Below are 21614 nucleotides of genomic sequence, written 5' to 3'. Positions count from 1 at the left end.
TTACTTTATAAATTTTCCTGATTCCTTTTCCTCCTTCTTTTGAGAAACACCCATTTCACATTATACCTGGATCCTCTTTTATTTGGTTTGGTAACATCATTCTGTAACTGGTAATGTTTTATTTGTAATATTGGCTTATTACTGGTCTCCTGGTCTCACACTGGAACTTATTCAACAGACGGACGTTTCTTAATCATAGGATCAACACCAGTGTAAAAGCAGTAAGTTGGGTTAAAAGATCAAAGCACTTAATCCTATCAAAGCCTTCACACAAGATCAGGAAAGTCATCCTGAAATGCACCCTCCGTTTCCAGAAGAAGGTTCTATACCACAACCTAAGAATGACAGAATTAGGGTCCCTTCTGACTTACGATTTCTTGAAACTTTAGAAATATTCAAGGCTACCTGAAGAACAGTTTTGTTTTTTCCCCCACCATTCTTGTTTCAGATTTTACTGGCATTTAAGGAGAGCTAATTTGAAGCTATTTAGTTGCTACATACTCTTTAAATGCCAATAAATACTGGCCAAAATATAGAATAAATTTTGCTAAAGAGTTGATCAATGTTTAAAACAAAACCTGCAAAGACAACCAATATAATCAGAAAAAAAAGCAAATGTTAACTGAAAAAGTATAAAAATAATGTAGTTCTATAAAAAAATATTGATTAAATATTTTTCACAGATTTTGTCCTTTCAGACAAATAATTTTATGATTATATTGCTTTGTATTTGCGAGATTCTTACTTTCTAAAGGGTGGTATATGAAATTAAAGCCTCAAGCAAGAAATGTTTGTATAATGATTCATCAACAAGGAACCTAATGGAGAAAGCAAACATTTTATGATAGTGTATTTATTCATCATATGTCACAGGAAATTTGTAGAGAGTAAAAATACCTTAACTATAATAAAGGCTTACAATTTAAATAAAAACATATAAAGAATACAGAAATGGTACTAAATATAATTTTAATTACTAGTTCTGAGTTCCACAAACATTAAATAGTACAAAATTTAGAAAGCTTTTGAAGCTGATATTCAACCGTACTTCAGTAAAAGAGCTTCATGGGAAAGAAAAAGCAATGGCTATGCACGAGTAAAATTAGATGATAAAACACGACGGTAATCAGTATAACTTTACTGCAGTTATTATTTTAATTTTTTCTTTAATCTTTTAGCACTGAAATGCGTCTACAATGTGATCGTGAAAATTTCTTTTTTTCTTCTTTAGCTCCAAAGTAAGTATTTTTGAAAACGTGTTAGTCACCACGTTATACAACTCTAATTTGGGAAGTAAAAGAAAAAAGGGCAGCTGCTCCTTTTCAAATGTCATATTTATTACGTACATGCTAAAAGTGTGCAATTAGAAACATTTTCTCAAGAGGTCTAGAGATATATAAAGAAGACATAAGACTACGATGTTGACAAGATGTAATTTATATCATTCTATTTAAGCTACTGCATCCTTGGTCAAGGAATATGTAAAGTTGGGTCTTGGCTCTACTAACTCAATGCATATAATAAAGGACCATGAAGCGATGTCATCTCATACCTTTAGTCTTAAAGGAGAAGTTACAGTAAGTGCAGTGGTAGGGGCGGACATCTGTATGGGTTCGTATGTGTTTCTTTAACATGCTAGGTTTCTTACAACGGATTCCGCATTCTTCACAAATGTACTTTCCTCTTCCCCTGCCTCGGACATATACATACTCTTCATTTGATTTGTATCTAATTTAAAGAAAAGGAAAATGAATAGGGCAACTGGATACTATGCCTTTGAGAAAATACTGATGATTGAAATTCAACCTAAAAAATAAAACAAGGCACAATTTTTACACTCAATAAATATAAATGGTATGCACATGTAAGTAACAGAGTATTCCAGCTTTTCACATCAACACAATATTCTAATAGCTACTTCTTATCAAACAACTTTATTCAATACCGAGTTTAATTTTAAAATAGCTCCTCTAAGTGACTGCTCTAAAAGTTTTCTTTATTGTTAAATTCAATCACAGCTACAAGTACTGAAATATTTCTGAGCTTCCTTTTAACTACAGTTGGCTTTTACAATTTTTCTCACAACCGAATTCACAGAAGACATCAAACAGGCAATGACTCGTCTCTTTTAGAGCAGATTTTTTCAGTTCACTCCTTATTACGAATCAACGTGAAACGCAGGGTTCACTCTGAAAACTCAGCGCTCAGCTGCCTCCTAGAACCTACGGTGTTTTCTAAATAGTCGTCATTTTCTTGATCAAAATGGCATTAGTTAACATAATACCTAACATGTATTTTGCCATGAAGATTCTGTTAGTAAGCTGAGAAACCTTGCAACGTTTATATAAAATCGGCACTGGTAAGTCTTCATTCACATGAAAGCAAATGTACATTTAAAAAGTAAGTTTAAATGTACATTTAAGAAGGAAAAGTTGTACTTGCCCTCCATCAAATATTTTAATTCTTCTTGGTTCACTTTTGATTAAGGAATTTTCTTTATCTTGCTCACAGTTAATTTCAGAGGCATCTTTATTGCTGAATTCAACTACTGTGGACTTTTGATTACCTAATGCTCTCTGAAAGGGAAAAAAAAAAAGAGAGAGAGACACTAATTTAATAAAACTGAAAACACAAACATGCTAGTGTTTCACTTGGCAATTAAAACATGGCAGAGCACAATGCATGCGGTTAGCTTAATGGAAGGCATTTCAAGGACGTAACAGCTTTAAAGGTCATTGCTTTATCTCCTCCTTTATCTGTCTGAATCACAGCAAACTGACACATCTCATGCTACTTTAAAATCCCACCACATTCCACTGACACCCCCAAATAAAGACTCTACAACCCTCCACCCTGGTATTCCACGAGTTTAATTTGAGGAACCCCTTTTAATAAACTAAATAGTCTTTCTTATAGCTAACGAACCACTCAGACTACAGTTTAAGTATACTTGTTAAAGAGTTTATTATTTAAAGATGGAAAAGAGCTAGTTACCCCATTATGGTACAATGTCTCGTACTCCTGAAAAACATGACTAACTTCCCTTCAACATCAATGCAGTGTAAAGCTAGAGCCGAAGCTCCATTTCCCAATATTTTATTTTCCCCTGTCTCCCATCATTTTAAACCATAATTACATTTCCTCTCTATATCCTGAATATATCAAAAGTTATCAAAAGTTCCTGAATACTGATAACTGTGAATTATAGGTCAGGTCAAAAGTTAGGTCTTGGCCTGATACTACTAAAATCTCTAGAAAAAAAGTACTGAACATCAGAATAACAAACAGTGTGTGCTTTTCCTACGGAAACTCTGTAGTGACGCGACCTTATGATTTTATACAACCGCACTATTTACAACCTCTTTTCTCACTCCCCAGCCTACTCTGCTCTCACATATCCTTGTGAGGCAGCCAGCACTGGTGGATCACATCCTAGTGAGGAAGGACATGCGTAGGGTTAAGTCACTTGTCCAACGTCAAGTGTTAACAGCAAGAGCTCAAACTCCAGTCCTCTGGCCAAGCCCAACACAAGGCACAACTTTTGTGATCAAGGTCCTCTTTGTTACAAACTTCCTTTAAAAATTACACCACCAAGTAGAAAGCTATCATACTGCGATGACATAACAACAGTAAGTGACAAGAGAGTATGTGCATCATGGACCCAGGGGCCTATGTGGCCTCGGGAAGAATCCCCTGGGAAGGCCCTGTCCTTACAAACCCAGGCGTAAAGAAAAGCTGCTGGCCTGAGTGTCTCAAAAAGGTGGTGTGAAGAGGTAGTGACACTGACCCTGACATGTACAAGTGCAACTGTCTCCTCTTTTTCTGGCAAACACATCAGGTTTGGAATACACACATACCTTTCCTTGACATTATACCTCTAACAGTAATCCTATTTCTTACCTTCTTCTCAGTACCAAATTCCCACTTATCTTTTGCTCACTTTCTTGCTATCAAATCTGACTTCTATTCACCAACAAGCTAAATGTCAAAATATTTACTACTTCCTTAGTTTATATGTTTGACCGCTCTATATACACTGTATGTTGTTGACACCTTGCTTCTCTTAGAAATGCTTTCACTTTACCATCGACCTGTTCTCTTCCATTTTGAATTATAAATACATGCACATTTGCGTTGTGAGTTAACAGTCAACCCAGTACCGAGTCCTCCACGGCCACTTGCCCATATAACTCCCGTCTCTGGGACATTAGAACCCTTCAGTCCAGAAACCATGTCAGTCTTCATCTTTGTTTGGCCTCTTGGCTTGAACAACTCTCTTTAAAATATCTTCTTCCTTGATCTGTGTGATACCACTTTCTCGTAGTCCCCCTCCTTCCTTTATGAACAATCTCTCTCATCTCCTATGTGGACTTTCTTCATCCACTCAAGCCTTTGAGTAGTAGGGATCTCGGGATCCATTCCAGGCCCTTCTCTCTAAAGGCCTCATTAATTGCACCTACGCACTGAACGATCTCTACACCTTCCGCCCGGAGCTCTCTCCCAGCTCCAAATCCAGACGTGCATTCCCCAAGGCATTTCTACCAAGGCACTTGGTACTGAAGGAGAGCCCCTTTTCATAGGCACTTCAGGGACATACATACATGAAGCGCTGTTTAAATTCTCACGCTCAAGTCTCATTTTCCATCTGACTTAGTAGACGTAGAGTCTGAGCGTTTAAAAATTAAATTCTGAACGGTTCGGATGCACCCTCCTCCACTGGGAAAGCATCAAAGGCTCTCTACCACCATGCGCACTCTTTGGTCTTTATCTACATTTCCAACTTCAAATTACGTCAGTGTTTCAAACTTCCAACACCTTCTAGCCATGTTGGACTCCTCGGGGCTCTTTAAATGAACTAAGTTCATTCTCACTTCCACAGCACTTGGCAGACTATTAAAATTTCTCACTCTTGTTTGCCTGAAAAAAAAAAATCCCTATTTTTTTTTTTTTTTTTTTTTTTGAAGACTCAGCTGAAGTATCACCGTTGCCTTAAAAAAAAAAAATCCCTTTTTTTTTTTTTTTTTTTTTCTTTTTTGAAGACTCAGCTGAAGTATCACCGCTCTTGGAATATCTTCCTTGTAACCGCACTTCCTGCTCAAGCTACTGGCAGTGTTAGAGACTTCCTTCTTTGATTAAAGTTGTAGGCACTTCTACTACAATACTGATACTGTGGTATTTTCTTATTGATAAATAAATATTTATGAGCCTGTATTATGTGCTCGTGAGCCTACAGAGATCAAGAACTTAATCTATAATTCTGAATGTCCGGAGTCCAACCTAATACCCTTATCTATTTATTCTCAATCATTTAAGTGATTTTTCCCCATTTCATAAAGCCAACAACTCTAATTATAGTTTTATTCCGCAAATAACCCCAAATCATCGTTTTACGACCTTACTGTACAAATCCTGACCAAACCAACTTGATCATCAAGTGTACAGTCACTTTGTGAATCTTCTCTCTAGTACTAAGACGATTCTCAGAGCTACACAGGAAGAGGGCTGGGATCAGCACGGTGAGGGGAGAGTGGTCAGATTTGCATAAAACAAGGATGAATGGGTCTCTGCTTCTATTTTTAAATGAAATAGAACAATCTCTAATATTCACACCTCTGTTCCCCTTCGTTAGCAGGGATAAAGCATAAACATAATCTTCTCTCACCTAACAAGAAAATCAAACCTTAGAGGACTCTGGGTAATCTTTATCAGTATAACTCCCCGGGTAAACTTATCATTCCTTTCAAATAACTGTACACTTCGAAAGCACAATTTGTCATTCAAAATTAAAATACAACCTCCAATCGAAATCTCTAAAGGCATCCAGACATGTTGGAACTAACTTGCACAAACTAGTTTTCAAGATAAATGATATTTCAAGTACCTTGCTTAAGCTGCTTTTCCATTTGCTTGAATAGACCAATAAATCTGACTTGAAATGGGTCGTTATTGCTTGACAATATAGAGATTTTCCGGTCTTCTGTTTTGAGTTCAGGAGAGAAAGAGCCACTTTGGTAGGCAAGCTGAGTGGATTTGGATCACTGGCGTTCACGGTCCAATCGGTGTAGGCCGAAGTTTTTTGGTCGTTCTGGGGCAGGTGCAGGGCCTTCTGCCTCAACAGGTAACACCACGTGAAGCTGGTTGCAGTCTTCAGGCTGGGGAAGGACGGCTGCTGTGTGTCACTGGCTTTACATGCGGAAGGAGTAGTGGCTGCTGACGGACTCCGTTCTTGGATGTTCGCTTCGTCGCCTGGATTTTTAACCCCTGGTGACTTCCTTTCTTGGTTATTGTCTACATGTTCCGAAGAAGAAATGTGAGTTTTCTCTGCAGGGACAGCTAAATTTCTAACTGTCAGAGTCAGCGATGTGGCCGACGGGATGCTTTCAAATTCCTGCAATTCTTTTACAGGTTCTATAACCACAGGCTTGGAGTGTCCTGATGACAAATTATCAGCTGGTGAAACATCCGTCAAACGCAGAGCCTCGCTACTAACTTCAGGGTGAGAAAAAATATCCTGTTCCAATATCACAGCTTCAAGGGGCTCCGTAGTACAAACCTGCCTCACCAGAACTGGCTTCTTCTGTTTAACTTCATGAGCTCTTGAACTCAATGCTTCCAACTGTCTAGTATCTGTTGCACAAACAGCTCCATTTTCATCCTTGGCTCGCTTCTGGTGCTTTTCCATGGCAATGTCTAAACTATTTGCTGGGGACAGCATTCTTTTACTTGAAGCTGAAGATTCTTGCTGGGGGGAGAGTCTACCAACAGACATTTTCTGAGTTACAGGCAAGGATTCTGATGGAGACGAATTTTGGCCCATCTCTGAAATAACGTTCTCGCAGACAAGTTCTCCCTCTGGGTTTGGCAAAGCATTCCGGCGATCGCATTGCGACTTTGGCACGGGATTTTGTTCTTCGCTGATTGGCAACATACTATGATCAGCCTGGCCAATCGGCTGACTGGATAGATCCTGGGTCACTAGGATCTGCGGCAGAGCTGTGGCTGTGGCGAAACAGTACGCCGGAACCCGACTCTGCAGATGCAAGGGCAGCGCAAAGGATGCTGGCACCTTCGGCACCTGACTGCCGAGAGGCCCGACCTGCAGTGGTGGCAGAGGACACGAATTAGACGTGGCTTCTACTAACTTGGCTGGTAATGTCAACGAGGTCGCACGATGGCTGGCCCCAGCTGGGTCTGAAAGAACTTGCTTTGGCAGAGGATGTACAGCGTTAGAAGTGCAAGGCTGGGTCGAAGGGACCACCTGACACTGAAGTTGGTACTTGGGAGCAAAGCAATCCTCACTTTTAGAAGATACATGTCCACCGGGGCCTGCATCTGCTTTGACACTCTGTGTAGACACCTGCAGAGACATCTGTGTGTCTGGGAGGCTAAGGGGCACGTGGATTTGATTTAACAAATGGATACCAAGAAGCTGTTGAACAGGAAAGATGTTTGGAGAGTTGGAACTTGAAGTTTCTGCTCGCAGATCCTTAATCTGAGTCTGGGAGTCCAAAGTATTTGCAGGAAACTCAGGTGAAGGTGCATGAGTGAGCTGAGGCCCCTGAAATGGCACTGTGTTCACACCAGGGCGAGCGATAGTTTGCAAAGAGGATGGGTTCCCAGGAGATAGGTGACCCTCCGGAGTGATGTTTAAAGAGATCTGCCGTATCAGTGGGCCTCTCCGTCTTTCCAAGAGAGGCACGTGCCCGGCGACCCCCATGCCAGAAGGGGATGTTGGAGGCTGCAATTCAGCAAGCGGTGCTGGCTGAGGCGGAGTGATGCTTCCACAGTCGAATGATTTACTTCTGAAATCAGAGACCTCCATCGACATCTGCAGGCAGTGAATCTGTTCCGATGCAGCGCGCCTCATTTCCCGGTGACTCCCAGGAACGTTCAGGGTGTTAGAGCCAGGAGGAATCATGAGAAACTCCGCTTTATTCGGAAAATCGATTTTGGGGGAGGCCTCAGTCTTAGAAACGTCCTCTACGTCTAAGGAAGCAGAGAAGCTCGAAGTGTGAGATAAACTGCTCTCCCTGCTTAGACTCCTGGAGAGAGTGGAGTCCAGGCTTGACTCGGCTGAGGAGTGCTCGATCTCGGCAAGACGGAGCCTCTTCTTTTTGGGCGGCAGTTTCTCTGTTGGCAGTTTGGACAAGGTTTCGCTCCGCTGAGGCCAACTGAACTTCTCAGACTTCTCCTGATCGTGGCCTTGGCCTTCCGGGTCCCGATCTGGCTCTTCTGTGACCAGGATTTCTGGGACTTGGATGTTCTGCTGCCGAACGAGTCTTGAGGGCTGTCCTAACACGTGTCGCTCGCCTGAGATCTTTCTGGAACCTTCCTGAAGTTCCCCTCTCAGAGCATCATCGGACAGTGCAGGCTCGGCGGGCTGAGACGTGTTCCAGGGCAGGCGGCCTTCCTCTTGGGAAATCCCTCTTATGTGCAGAGACCCGGGCTTCCCTGTTCTCAGCTCCTGGAAAGAAATGGGGGAAGCGCCTTCACAAGACTCCAGCTTGTCAAGCGCACCGGGTCTGCCCAGCGAGTTTGTGTGCTGGATGACGGAGATGCCGGCCCCGTGTCTCTTGGGCTCTGTCCTGTCCTGGGCAGCCGAGCTCACCTGCTCTTCCACGACGGAGGACGGCTTCGGGTCTGGGGGCTGTTCGGGGCCTCTGGCCACGAGCTGAATCGGGGAGCTTTGCAGCTGGATATTTCTAGGCGGCTGGTCACCAGTTATGGCAACATTCTGCTGAGACAAACTGGGAACCGAGCCCCTCGCGCTCTGAAACCGGAGGCCCTCGGAGCTCTGGGGAGATGCTCCACTTTCGTTTTGCTGAAGTTCGTCGTCATCTCCGACGCTTTTCATTTTCCTCCTTTTTCGTATCTGGGGCGTCTGCTCCCAGACCCCGGTGGCACTGGCGACCCTGTAGTGCAGAATGGGAGGCTGTGCGCCGCTGGGCGCCAGGCTGTGCTCGGGGTCCCTCAGAGCTACCTTGGTTTTGGGTCCGTGCAACTCTGAACAGTAAAATTTCTTATGGTTTTCAAAATTTTCCAGTTTCCTATACCTGTTTCTACAGGTCTCACACTCAAACATGGTCCCTCGCCCCTGATGAGACTTCTTCTTCTCCAAGTGTGAACCCGGGGCCGGGGGCTTGCTTCTTGCTGCTGTGGTCTCACCAGCGGGGCTGCCTCCGTGATGGCTCTCGTCCAAGGACTGCCCGGCACCGAGAATATGATTTTCATTTGCCGAAGAGTCTTCTACTGCTGCTTGTCTGACAAGAGTGCGGGGATGTCCATTTTGGGGCACAGAAGTGTTAGGTCCTGGGACAAAGACATCGTCGTAGAAAGCACCAATTTTGTCGTCAAAGGACTGACTTCCTCTCAGTGGGTGTGGGGGAGGGATGATGCTCGCAGGTACTGCTGAGTACCCTGTGGTAGGCATAGAATTACTTCTGGTGATGGGCAGACAGTCGAGGGAAGGTACAGACAGAAGAAACACTTGCTTTGATTTCTCTGTGGGAGTGAAAGGGGACTTTGGTATATCAGAGCTTGAACTTGTTCTCCGTCCCATTGGTTTTAAATCAAACTGGAAAGAATCCTTAAATATGTACGATTTGGGGGAATCGATGCTTCCCCGTCGGGAGAGAGAGGTTCTCCGTGGCTTTACACTATCCAGTTGCTTGTCATCTACCAAGGCTTCGTTGTCTGAGATGAGCTTTGATATCCGTTCCTCAAGCGTTTTTGTCGCCAAAGGTGGGCGCATCTGACCTGGGAGGAGTGGCGCTTTTTCACCTGCTGGAAGAGCCGAAGCTGCTGGCGTGCTGGCACGAGGTGCAGAGGACCTATTATTCTTGTTGGAGTCCTGCTCTGGGGTGGGTAACGTTCTGGCAAAGGGGGTGGGTGGACTCACTGTTTGGTCGGCACTTTCAGAACGTGAAAAGTAACCCGAATCCGTACTTCCTAAACTGCGAGGACTCAGGAGAAGTTTTCCTTGCTGCTCTCGGGAGTAATCGGTGGCCTGCTGCCTTTGTAGCTGGGCATGTACCGTTCCCACGTGAGATTCCTGTTTTCCCTCGGGCTGACTCACATCGCCCTTCTCGTGGGACCTGTCATCCATCTCCAGGGAGCACGCCCAGGCTGAGTGGGACAGTATACCGGTTACCTGAAGGTCTTTCTGTTTCTGTGCACTAGGAGGTTCAGGCTTGGAATCCGTAACCTTCGGGCCGTCAGCTCTTAAAGGGGACACACTGATGGGGTGGACCACAACCTTTGGTAACTCTGTCACAGCCTGCGGTTCTGAAGATCTGTCCTGTAGTGAAAAGTCACCTGCCACAGGATCTGGATTGCTTGGAATGGAACCCAATTTAGGTAAAGCTTCCGAGCTGGATACCATTTTCATTATCGGCACGGGCTGCAGGTCCACGGAGCCTGGGTCGTTCTGCCTGTCATCAGCTGCACCCTCCTCTTCGCTCTCCCCACTATCTTCCACATCCGAATGGAGACTAAGTGCTTTGGGGGACTCGTGAGGCATGAACAAGCCGCCAGCATCTGGCTGCAAGACGAGCCCCAGTTTGATAGTGTGTGCATGGGATTTTTTGTGCTTGTAGAGGTTACTTTTAGTCTTAAATGAAAACCCGCAGGTCACGCAGGGGTAGGGTCGCTCTCCAGTGTGGGAGCGGATGTGCTTTAAAAGCACACTGGGCTTTGCACAGGCTCGATTGCAATACTCACAGATGTATTTTCCTTGTTTTTTTGGCTTCTGATCTTTCAGAAGAAGATTGCACATTTGTTCCATGCTGTGGTTAACAACAGAGGCGACAGGAGTTGAGTTGTAAATTGGTGTGGGGGGTGACCGCGTGGAAAGGGCGGGGCTCACTGACAGCGGCGAGGCAGCATCCACTTGCTGGTTTGGAGGAGAAACCTGAGTTCTACTGGAGGGTGAAGTCACGCCTACGGATGACATCACTGCTGCGTTACAGACGTGCTCAAGTTGGGCGTTCTCCTGATTCTGCAGACTCGTGAGTGATCTGGCGAAACCCGAACACGCTGGAAGCTGCTGATCTTGTTGGCCAGGTTTAGAAACAGAGAGTCCGCTTGGATTATACGAAGGAGAAACGGCCTGAAGTGCCGCTTGGTCGTTCTTCTGAGCGGCAGACACGCGCCCGGCGTATGAGGTCCGAGGAGGCAGCTGTGATTGGGCAGCCGGTTCTTGCGGGGTCGGCTCGGGGGCATCCATGGGGCTGTTGTTCAGGTGAGAAGGGGGTCGTACAGTTTTATTTGGTCTCAGTTTTTCGCTCTTAACCGCACAAGAGGAGCCCTTTTGCGACAAGGTGCTCAGTTCTGGCTCCATGGCCTTCAGTAAGACATCGAACGCGGTGTTTGCATACGAGGAGGGTGGGGGGCTGCAGTGAGAGGGGATACATTCACGGTGGTCAGTCCTGCTTTTACCGGACAGAGAACTGGAGTCACATTTTCCCTCGGGGACACCGGGCTTGGCGGGGTCAGAGCCTTCCGACCTCCACCGGCGTGGCTCGGATGGGTGCTGCAGAAACGAGGGCTTCTTCGGGGAGACAGACTCTTGCAATTTAGAGGCCTCGGCAATTATCCCAGGGGTTTCTCCATTGTGTTTGGTAAACTGCTTCCCATTTTTTACAGGACTGTGATTCTGCTTCTTGTGGGACTCCGCCACGCTCTGAAGAATGGCAAAAGATGACTCTTCTGTATTTTGTTTGTGTTTTGCCTGAAGAGGATTTCTCAGTGGGGATTTTGGTATTTTTTTCAGGTGATTCTCGGCTACAATCTTTTTTCGTTTCACGCCTTTAAGTGATTCTGAAGTTCCCTTAATACCAGCCTCTAAGATTTCTGTTCAAAGAAGAAAAAAGAAAACCAGTTGGTAAAATGGTATGTACACCAACTATGATGCTTTTAGATTAACGTTACGATCACAATGGTGTTATGACAACTGAAGAAGGCAATTTAAAGGAAAGCCGGTTTGGATAAAACTGCATTCCTACATTCTGGCAATATTAAGAAGGCTGGCCATCAACATCTGTTGAAAGAATCATGCGAAGACCTTAGTGCACATTTCTAGAATGCCGTGTTCCATTCTTGACCCCCTATCTCACCACAGTCCTGGAACCTGCTGTTTCAAAACTAAATTATCCTCCCCCTTCACCCTTGCAGCTGAGGACCCTACACAATAGTCTTAAGAGAGCTGGCCCACAAAGAAGAAAATTCAACCTTTAATGCTGGGTATTTGTCTTATCACATTTAGTATCTTTTTTTTTTTTGCGGTATGCGGGCCTCTCACTGTTGTGGCCTCTCCCGTCGCAGAGCACAGGCTCCGGACGTGCAGGACCAGCGGCCATGGCTCACGGGCCCAGCCACTCTGTGGCATGTGGGATCTTCCCGGACCGGGGCACAAACCCGTGTCCCCTGCCTGCATCGGCAGGCGTCCGGACTCTCAACCACTGCGCCACCAGGGAAGCCCTAGTATCTTTTAAAGCAAATTTCTCAGCAAGTTTCTACATAACAGTATTGCTCCAAAACAGGCAATACTGATATTCTTAGGAGAACAGAGGTTACTATACAATAATTTTTAGACACAGACACCTCCGATGATCATGGGATTTTCACTGATAGAACCGTGAAGAACTGCTAATATAGCAGTTATATCAATCCACAGAAAAATATGAAAGTAAAATAATACACTTACTTGTGGTTCTTCACCAACAAAAATTTTAAAGTCCTAATGTTGTAATGGCCCTTAGTTTTAAAATAAAAATCACCATTTTAATTGAACAAAATATTCAATGGCTATGTTTCTTTGCCACTAATGATAGGTGAGTAGGTAGACAGACAGAACTTATAACAGGAGAGAAGAGATGAAACCGCCTCCATTTCTTGCTGTGTTGAAATAAATCACCACTTAAATGGCATCAACCACCACCATCTCTGTCAAGTATTGTAGTTTTGAGCAATAACTGCTTGCCATAATTTCGTTTGTTTCGATTTGTTGGATCCTCGGGCACATAAACAAAAATTATTCAAGCTTACATTACTTACTTGTAGAAAAGCCAAATACTCTAATTCCTCATTATTTTCAAATAGCTGTTACAATGTACCTATTAAAATTTCATATTAGACCAAAATGTCTATACCAAAATAACCGCTTTGCATTAACAGAAGAATTTACATAAAATAAAATATTCTGGTCATCTTGTGACATCAGTTTATGTGATTTCATGTATTAATTTAATTAAAAAATTGCATACTAATCCACTAAAGATACATTTACCCACCATAATCAGAAGGGCAAATAAAAGGGTGGGGGGGGTGTCTCATGATGAAACTATTTGAGCTAAAGAAAAATAGAAAAAAAAGTATCATATTGTTGATACCTCTACAAAATGATGCTGAGCAAACCTTTTGTATTCTTCAACCCACTCATTTATAAAATGATGCTTCCCCAGTGGTTTTCCCTCTTCAGGATGAATGCGATAAAGTCAGTGATGTACTTTATGCCTCTCCGTAACTATACAAGAAAGCAGGCAAAACGAAAAATGATGATCAGCGTCTCGGGTGCGTCGTTTCCCTACTCACTTCCCGGGAGCTCGGAGGTGGGTTGAAACAAAAGTGAGAGCCACTAGGCTGTTAAAATAAATACAAAAGCAGAGCCCAGCAGCCACCTGGAGGAACGGCAGTTCCCGACTCAGGCAACTGTCAGAGCAGAAACACAAGAGATTCTTTAAAAATCTGCCCATGCCAAGCCCAACCACAACCCTATGCAACCAGAGCCTTGGGTGGGGTAGATAGGTTTATTTTGTTATGTTTTACATACTTTCTGTAATAAGATTTTATTTTTAGGTAAAGTTATGTGTAAAAAAAAAAAAAAATTAAGCAATGGCTTACACTCCAAAGAAAAAAATGCAAAAATTCAACCCACAGCTAAAACCAGAAATACCACATTAAGTTTTTTTTTTTTTTTAAGAAGATGTTGTGGGTAGGAGTTAATTAATTAACGTATTTATTTTTGGCTGTGTTGGGTCTTCGTTTCTGTGCGAGGGCTTTCTCTAGTTGTAGCAAGCCGAAGCCACTCTTCATCGCGGCGCGCGGGCCTCTCACTATCGCGGCCTCTCTTATTGCGGAGCACAGGCTCCAGACGCGCAGGCTCAGTAGTTGTGGCTCACGGGCCTAGTTGCTCTGCGGCATGTGGGACCTTCCCGGACCAGGGCTCGAACCCGTGTCCCCTGCATTAGCAGGCGGATTCTCAACCACTGCGCCACCAGGGAAGCCCCACATTAAGTTTTAAAGGGAACATTCTATGTATTTTTTTTGTTTTAAGAAGTATAATTCAACTTTGTACTTAAAGAAAATGAAGCTGAAGTGAAAAGGAAGGAATGATTTAAGATCCCTATTTCTTTATAGACATAATTCCTCTAAAGTTAAGAATTTGAAAAAACACATTTTAAACAGATTTTACGAACCATGTTTCAATTTTAGACGAAGACGGACTCATCTCTCTTTGATGAATGTTTATAACATTTACATTCTATTTGCATAGTTGTTTACTCTTCCTTCTCTATTTGAATTTTAAGACCTGGTGCTAATATACCATTTCTTTCCTTCAAAACTTTGCACACTCCTTTGCTTTCTGGCAATGAAGCTTGTAGAGAGAAGCCTGCTGCCAGCCTGACTGGTAGTTTCTCCTCCTTGAGGTGACTTGCCTTTTTTCTGCCGGCATATCTGCAAAAACCTTTATTTGCAAAGTCTAATAACATAACTAGAAGTCAGCTCAGAGTTAACCACTGTACAACGTTTCATTTTTTTCCTGGAACACAATGACCTCTAAAAGGAAATTCATTTAGCTTATTTCAGAAAATTTTTCTTTTATTATTTCTTCAAATACATTTTCTGGCCAATTGTTTTCTTTGGGGTTGGCTCTTTTACTTTACTGACATCAATTGTCTTTATGGGGCTTCCCTGCTGGTGCAGTGGTTAAGAATCCACCTGCCAATGCAGGGGACACGGGTTCGAGCTCTGGTGTGGGAAGATGCCACATGCCGTGGAGCAATTAAGCCCGCACACCTAGAGCCCAGCAGCCCCCACTCGCTGAAACTAGAGAAAGACCGTGTGCAGCAACGGAGACCCAACGTAGCCAAAAAAAAATGACCTTTGTGCAGGACCACCCTTATGATGATCTAAATCTCTTCAATCTTTTTGTTTTTCTCCTTCGCTCTTTCTAGAATTATCTAAGGCTTCTTCCCTTACATCAGTAATTTGATTTTCAGGCCATTAAAGTCCTTGCTGTTTCAAATTCATTTAATAGTTTTGGACTGACGTTGCTCTGTTCTCATTTTGTTCCCTAAGTTCCACATTGCCTATATCATCTCCTTTTACTGTCTCATATTATATTTGAACTGTTGCTTTAATAAATTTATGTTCTTATTAAGTTCAATGCTTAAAAAAAAGCTTCTGTTTCTGAGGTAGTATTTCCTTTAAGGCTGAGTTTTTGGTCTGTCTTTTCACATTCTCTCTGCTTTTCTATTGCCTGAGATCATGGGGAATCACAGGGAGTGGCATTCAATGGAGAATATGTTCCCAACAGTGTTTTTCTGAGTTGTGTTCACTCTTCTAAGATTTGTTGGATCTCCTTTACCAGGGTTCACTCCCCTCGTTCAAGGGATAACGTCCATTCCATCATGGGTGGTTGGAAGGGGATGACCTTCGATGCTGGATTAGTCTCTACAGGCAAGGAACAGGAGGGGAGAGGGTGGTGGAGCAAATGAGACAGATGTAAAGAGGGAAGGTACCAGGCACATCTGAGGTGAATCCCACGTTATCGTTCTAGAGGTGGAATTAAGGCGAGTTGCATGTGATCGTTACTCTCCATCCCTTGGGTGGAGTGCATAGAGTGAATGGCTAAGCCTTCTGGCTAGGAATCAGAGATACAAGTCTCCTCTTGGGAACCAATGCCCTGAAGTGTGAGGTAGCAGACCCTCGGGTCTTGGAGAATCATACACTCAGGATAGTTTTTTCAACTCAACTTAATTAATCTTGATTAATTTCAAGCATATCAAAGCGTGACTTGAGTTATTTTCTCCCGCCCCCTCATGTACAGGAAAGAATGTAATAATCAAACATTGTGGCTACGTCGACAACATACGGTATACAGTTACCATAGGCCATGGAGCTAAGAGAGGGTATAGACCAGAATGCCTCAAAGCAGAAATACAGCCTGGGGTGGAAGATGGGAGGGGAGCAGCTCTTTACCACCGATGCTTAGGTTTTTCATTACCTTTAAGGGCAATTTGTTACTTTGGTAGACTAACATGAAAATAAATTAAAGGAAGCAGAAAGAAAGACCGTGAGACAGTGGTGGAAGGTGTACAAGGATGATGCCTTTTTAATATGCTCACTCTCCCACCTCCCAGTGCACGGGCCTTCCCTCTGCCTCCCGGTACAAACGCTGCTTTATAGTTATCACCATATGATTCCAGAGCTGCTGCTTTTTACCAACACTAGGGCTGGACATCCTTGGGGGCACATAGCCCTCTTCGTGTGAATGATGAAGCACAACCCTCTTTCCTTACACAGTGAGAATGCACACTCAGATCAGGAAGTGGGTGGGAAAGGCTCAAAGTCAAGGTCGACCAGCTGCTGTAAATTATATTCTGGTCAGCACACTACTGGAAATGGCTGACAATCAGGCAGAAATTCTGAGGCATCAACAGGTCAGAAATCCAAATAGGAATTCATTTAAAAGACACAAATCGCACTTAGAAGAGGGACCAAAATTGGCAGCATAGCCACTGTCAGAATCCCTGACTTGTTGGGCTTTATAAACAAGCCAGCTCTCCATCAAGTAGGAGAGTGAGAACAGCTTGGAGAGATTGCAGAGGCCACTTGACCGGAAAAAGGTGAATGGTTAGGGAAACAGGAGCTAAAGTATGACAAAGGATATTCTCACATTTGGATATTCTCAAGTATGGTGAACTAAAATCTAACAGTGTGTTTAAAACCCTGCCTTGACTGAAGGTGAATATCTTTTTCCAACTGACTCCAAGACACATCAGCGTGAAAAACTTCAGATCTCTCTTAGGTCTTGGGGACACAAGCACCACCTGTTTTCTAACAATTGACGGCATACTGTGTCAGAGAGTCAAGAGATCAGAGGTAGGGGGACCATTTAGAAGGCCTTTCAGTCGTTCATGCAAGAGTTAAAGTGCTACCTTGAACTCACGTAGTGACAATGGGCCTCTTAGCTGATTCTCAAAGCAAGAAAGCCTGAGAAAGGTTTGCCAAAGATTCTGCTGAGGTTTCCTGTTCTCTGGGAGGACTGAGCTCGTTTGGGAGGGGGAAAAAACTCAACTCACCTTCCATTCCACCAAACCTCAAACTCAATATCCATGTGTAAAATTATAAATTGTAGCTGCAGACCCTGGATTAGAAATTTTCAACAGGAAATGGATAGGCTAATTATGGCACAGCCACTTAACATTATACATCCATTTAAAATAATTACAAAGATTACACAGCAATGTGAAAATTATGATATATTAAGTATATATGCATATTCTTTCCTTTACCTACAGAGAAGTCTGGGCTAGAGGCATAGATCTGGGAGTACGTAGTGAGTGCTGTTTTTATAAAAGTACAGAAATGATAAGCCACAGAGAATAGACAGTAGAGAGAAGTCTGGCATCAGAGGCTTGGGTAATCCCTATATTTAAGGGTGAGCTAGAAACGACAAGAAACAGGGAGTAATAAGAAACGTAAGACAAAATATGTGACAGTGAAGTGCTCAGGAAGCCAGGGTTTAGAGACTTACAAGGAGGAAGATGTGGGCAACAGTGTTAAGTATCACATTCAGATAAACAGGACGAGACACGAGGCTGCTGGGCTTGGGGGGCTGTTATCTCAGAGCAGTCGTCACTTGGGTCCAGGGGGTAAAAACCATATCACAAAAGGGCAAGGAGTGAGGGAGGGCCTGGGGTAGAGCAGGGCAAGCAAATACAGACCACGCGCTGGGAATCTGGCTGTGAAGGGAGGGAGAAAGGCAGGATGCCAGTACCAGAGGAGAGGAGGTCATAGCAAGGTTTCTGTAGGATAAGGGGTGTTGAGTGTGCTTATAAACAGGAAGTAAAAGTCAGCAGAGAGAAAGAGACTGAAAATGCAAGACAGATAACAAATAAATTAATGTGAAATGAAGAACCACACTGGAAGTATAGCATCCAGGGACCGACCACGTAAGATATGGGAACAACTAATTTCACTTAGCAAGCGACAGAAAGCCACATCCATCTCCAAGTTCTCTCCATTCCTCACGGAATGGAATTCAAACATCTAAGACACCAAAAGACAGCGTGGTCCTCTACCCAGCTTCCCAAGCCTCCTCCACACCGTTCCCCTCTCCTCACTATGCTTCAGCCGTGGTGGGTGAACTCTGATGCCTCAACAGGCCTGTCTCCTTCCTGCCCCTGGGAACTTGGACTCACCATCTCTTGAAAAGCCTTCCCTACTCTCAACTCTAAATGCCGGGATCACTTTCAACCTTTAAATCCTAACATCAGTGTTACCTCCTGTCTACCTGCCTACGTTAGTTGCCCCGTATTGCCCAAACCCTGTTTATTTTTCATAATTACGATCACAATCTGAAATGCCCTATTTATCTACTTATATGTTTTGTCTACCTTCTGATTAGAACATAAGATTTATAAGATCTTATGTTTACTATTCATCCCTATAAATCCAGCCCTTAATAGGTGTTAAAAAATATTTGCTAATGAAAGAATTCTCTGAGTAAGAGAAAATAAGGGATGAATTTAATATCAGGCAACCTATTGATATACTTCACCACATCAGGAAGAATAAATGAGAAACTCACATGACCATTCTGAATAAGGGTGAATGATATTTAATAAAATTCAACATCCATTCTTGCCTGAGGATATAGAAACTCGAAAAGCATTGCCCTGACCCAAACAGTAAGAAAAAGCCAGAAATATCACAAAAATCAGAACTTCTCTTGAGTTCACCATAAAGCAGAATCACAAGGCAACCAAACAGCCTGAACCCCACAGAGGGATGTGTGGACCAGCTCCGCTGGGGCAAGCAGGGAGGAGAATGTGGAGGAAGACGTGCCAGCCTCGCGAATGAGTGAGAAAGCATCACCCCAAATTGCAACAAACTGCTGGAGGTTGAGCGTGGGGTGGATAGGCCTGGCCTTGGACACAGGGGGCTTCACACCCACACCCAGGCTCTGTTCTGTAGGCCTCCCCCAGGTGCTCATGGCGGGCAGGCGGGAGGGGCTCAGCTGCCACTGCAGAAAAGGCGCCAAGCCCCAGGCCCTGCCTGAACGCTTCTCTGATGTGGAGCAAAAGCCTGAAGGCTTAAGCTGCTGGGAAAAGAGCAGCAGCCTTGGGTAAAACCCACTGTGACTTGGGGGAGAGCAGACCAGGAAATCTCTATCCCAGGGGAGGTAGGAACTGTCCTGGGACCAAAATCCCATTCCAGTACAATGAGAGGTCTGCTACCCTGGGAGAGCAGCAGGGAACACGGAACTGCCTCCGACTAAGGCTGCACCAGGATAAAGAGCAGTCCTCACCTGCCCGACGACAGCCTTGCACGGCGTTCTACTACGAGCAGAGGGGCAAGGAGGGGGAGACCCCATATCCCAGCATTGCTATAAGCACAGGGAAAGGGCAGGCCACTGATAGAAGAACTGGAGGCCAGCACGGTGCACTGAAGATAAACACAGTGGACCAAAATCCTAATGCAGCCCCACTCCTGAGCAGGTTGCCTCAACTCCCCACCTGATGACCTGACAGAAGAGCAGTGCCCATTGCCAGCTATTAAAAACTACTGAACTCAGTATCTACTGTGAGGCACGCACTTTCCAAAATTCAATAAAAAGTTAAGATACGTGCACTATCAACCCACTGTCAAGAGACAGAGCAACCAAAAGAACCAGACTCAGAGATGATCCAGATGTCAGAACTCTCAGACGGGGAAGTTTAAATAACTATAATTAATATGTTAAAATATCCATGGAAAACGTTGACAACATACATTCACAAATGGGAATTTAAACAGAGTGGGAGGGTCAAACAAAAACACTAGAAATAAGACAAAGTAATAGAGATAAAGAAAGCCTTTGATTGGCTCATTAACAGACTCAACAAAACTAAGGAATAAGTAAACTTACAGATAGGCCAATAAAAATAAACCAAACAGAACACAAAGAAGAAGAGTAACATGGGGGGGAAAAAACAAGAACAAAACATCTAAGAGCCACAGGACAATATCAAATGGTCTCATGTATAATTGGAATCACAGGAGGAGAAGAAAGAACAAACAGGGAGGCAGAAATATGTGAGAAATAATGGCCGAGAATTTTCCAAAAATAAACAACAAACCGTAGATCCAAAGAGCTTAGAGAACCCCCATGGAATGAATAAGAATAAGAAAGATTAAGAATGAGGAAAGAAGGTGGAAAAAAAACAAAAAAGCAATAAAAGTTAAAAAAAAAAAAAAGAAAAGGAGAAAAACCACCTAGACAAATCATATTCGAACTGCTGAAAACTAAAGGTAAAGAGAAAAGCTGGGTAAAGGCACCCAGAGGGTAGAAAAATTATACAGAGAATCAAAGATAAAAATTAAAGCCAAATTCTCAACAGAAACTGAGGAGTGACATTTTAACACTACTGAAAGAAAAAATAAACTGCCAACCCAGAATTCTACATCAAAAAATAACAGCTTTCAAAAAATGAAGGCAAAGCAGACACTTCTTTTTTTTTTTTGCGGTACGCGGGCCTCTCACTGCCATGGCCTCTCCCGTCGCGGAGCACAGGCTCCGGACGCGCAGGCTCAGCGGCCATGGCTCATGGGCCCAGCTGCTCTGCGGCATGTGGGATCTTCCCGGACCGGGGCACGAACGCGTGTCCCCTGCATCGGCAGGCGGACTCTCCACCACTGCACCACCAGGGAAGCCCAAAGCAGACACTTTTTTTGGGAAAAACAAAAGCTGAGAGCATTCACTGCCAGCAGACCTGTACTGAAAGGTTAAAACTTTAATGTGGAGCTATACATATAAATAAAGAAATAAAGAGCTCTGAAAATGATAAAAGCGAAAGGAAATTTTAAAAAGAATTTTAAAAATGTCATCGCTTTAAAATATAATACGACGTAAAGCTGTAGTGCACAATACAATAGTTTGGTAGGCGAAATAATGGCTCTGTAAAAGTCCACCCTAATCCCAGGGACCTGAGAATAAGCCCCTTTACGTGGCAAAGGGGACTTTGCAGGTGTGATAAGGTTAAGGTACTAAAGTGGGGAGACTATCCTGGATTATCACAGGACCACTTCAAACTTAGTCAATTGACAGAAGGGGCAGGAAAGAGATTTGAAGTATGAGAGACTTGACCTGCCATTTCTAGCTTTGAAGAGGAGGGGAACTGGGCTTCAAGGAACACAGGTGAACTCAAGAGGCTGGGAATGGCTTTGAACTGAGAGGAGGAACTCAGGCGCACACAAGGATTTAATTCTGCCTAAGAGCAAGGAAACAGATTCTCCCCTAGAGCCTCCAGAAAGAAACACGGGCCTGCTGACACCTCGACTGCAGCCCA

General features: G+C 43.7%; 1 protein-coding gene across 4 annotated transcripts in view; it reads right to left on the bottom strand.

Annotated features, from left to right (window-relative positions):
- The window catches only part of HIVEP1 (HIVEP zinc finger 1), a 140091-nt gene that overhangs the window by 25905 nt on the left and 92572 nt on the right, over positions 1 to 21614 (bottom strand). For all 4 annotated transcript variants that reach the window (XM_024763817.1, XM_024763811.1, XM_024763828.1 and 1 more), the window contains 3 exons: positions 5882 to 11850; positions 2443 to 2576; positions 1553 to 1728 (listed from right to left, as the gene is read on the bottom strand). In XM_024763817.1, coding sequence (XP_024619585.1) covers positions 1553 to 1728; positions 2443 to 2576; positions 5882 to 11850 — 6279 coding nt within the window. The remainder of the gene's footprint in view (positions 1 to 1552; positions 1729 to 2442; positions 2577 to 5881; positions 11851 to 21614) is intronic.

The sequence above is a fragment of the Neophocaena asiaeorientalis genome, unplaced genomic scaffold (assembly GCF_003031525.2).
Source record: "Neophocaena asiaeorientalis asiaeorientalis breed wild unplaced genomic scaffold, Neophocaena_asiaeorientalis_V1.1 scaffold427, whole genome shotgun sequence".
NCBI lineage: Eukaryota > Metazoa > Chordata > Mammalia > Artiodactyla > Phocoenidae > Neophocaena > Neophocaena asiaeorientalis.
Note: the sequence above shows the minus strand (reverse complement) of the source record. Positions and strands in the feature narration are given on the sequence as shown.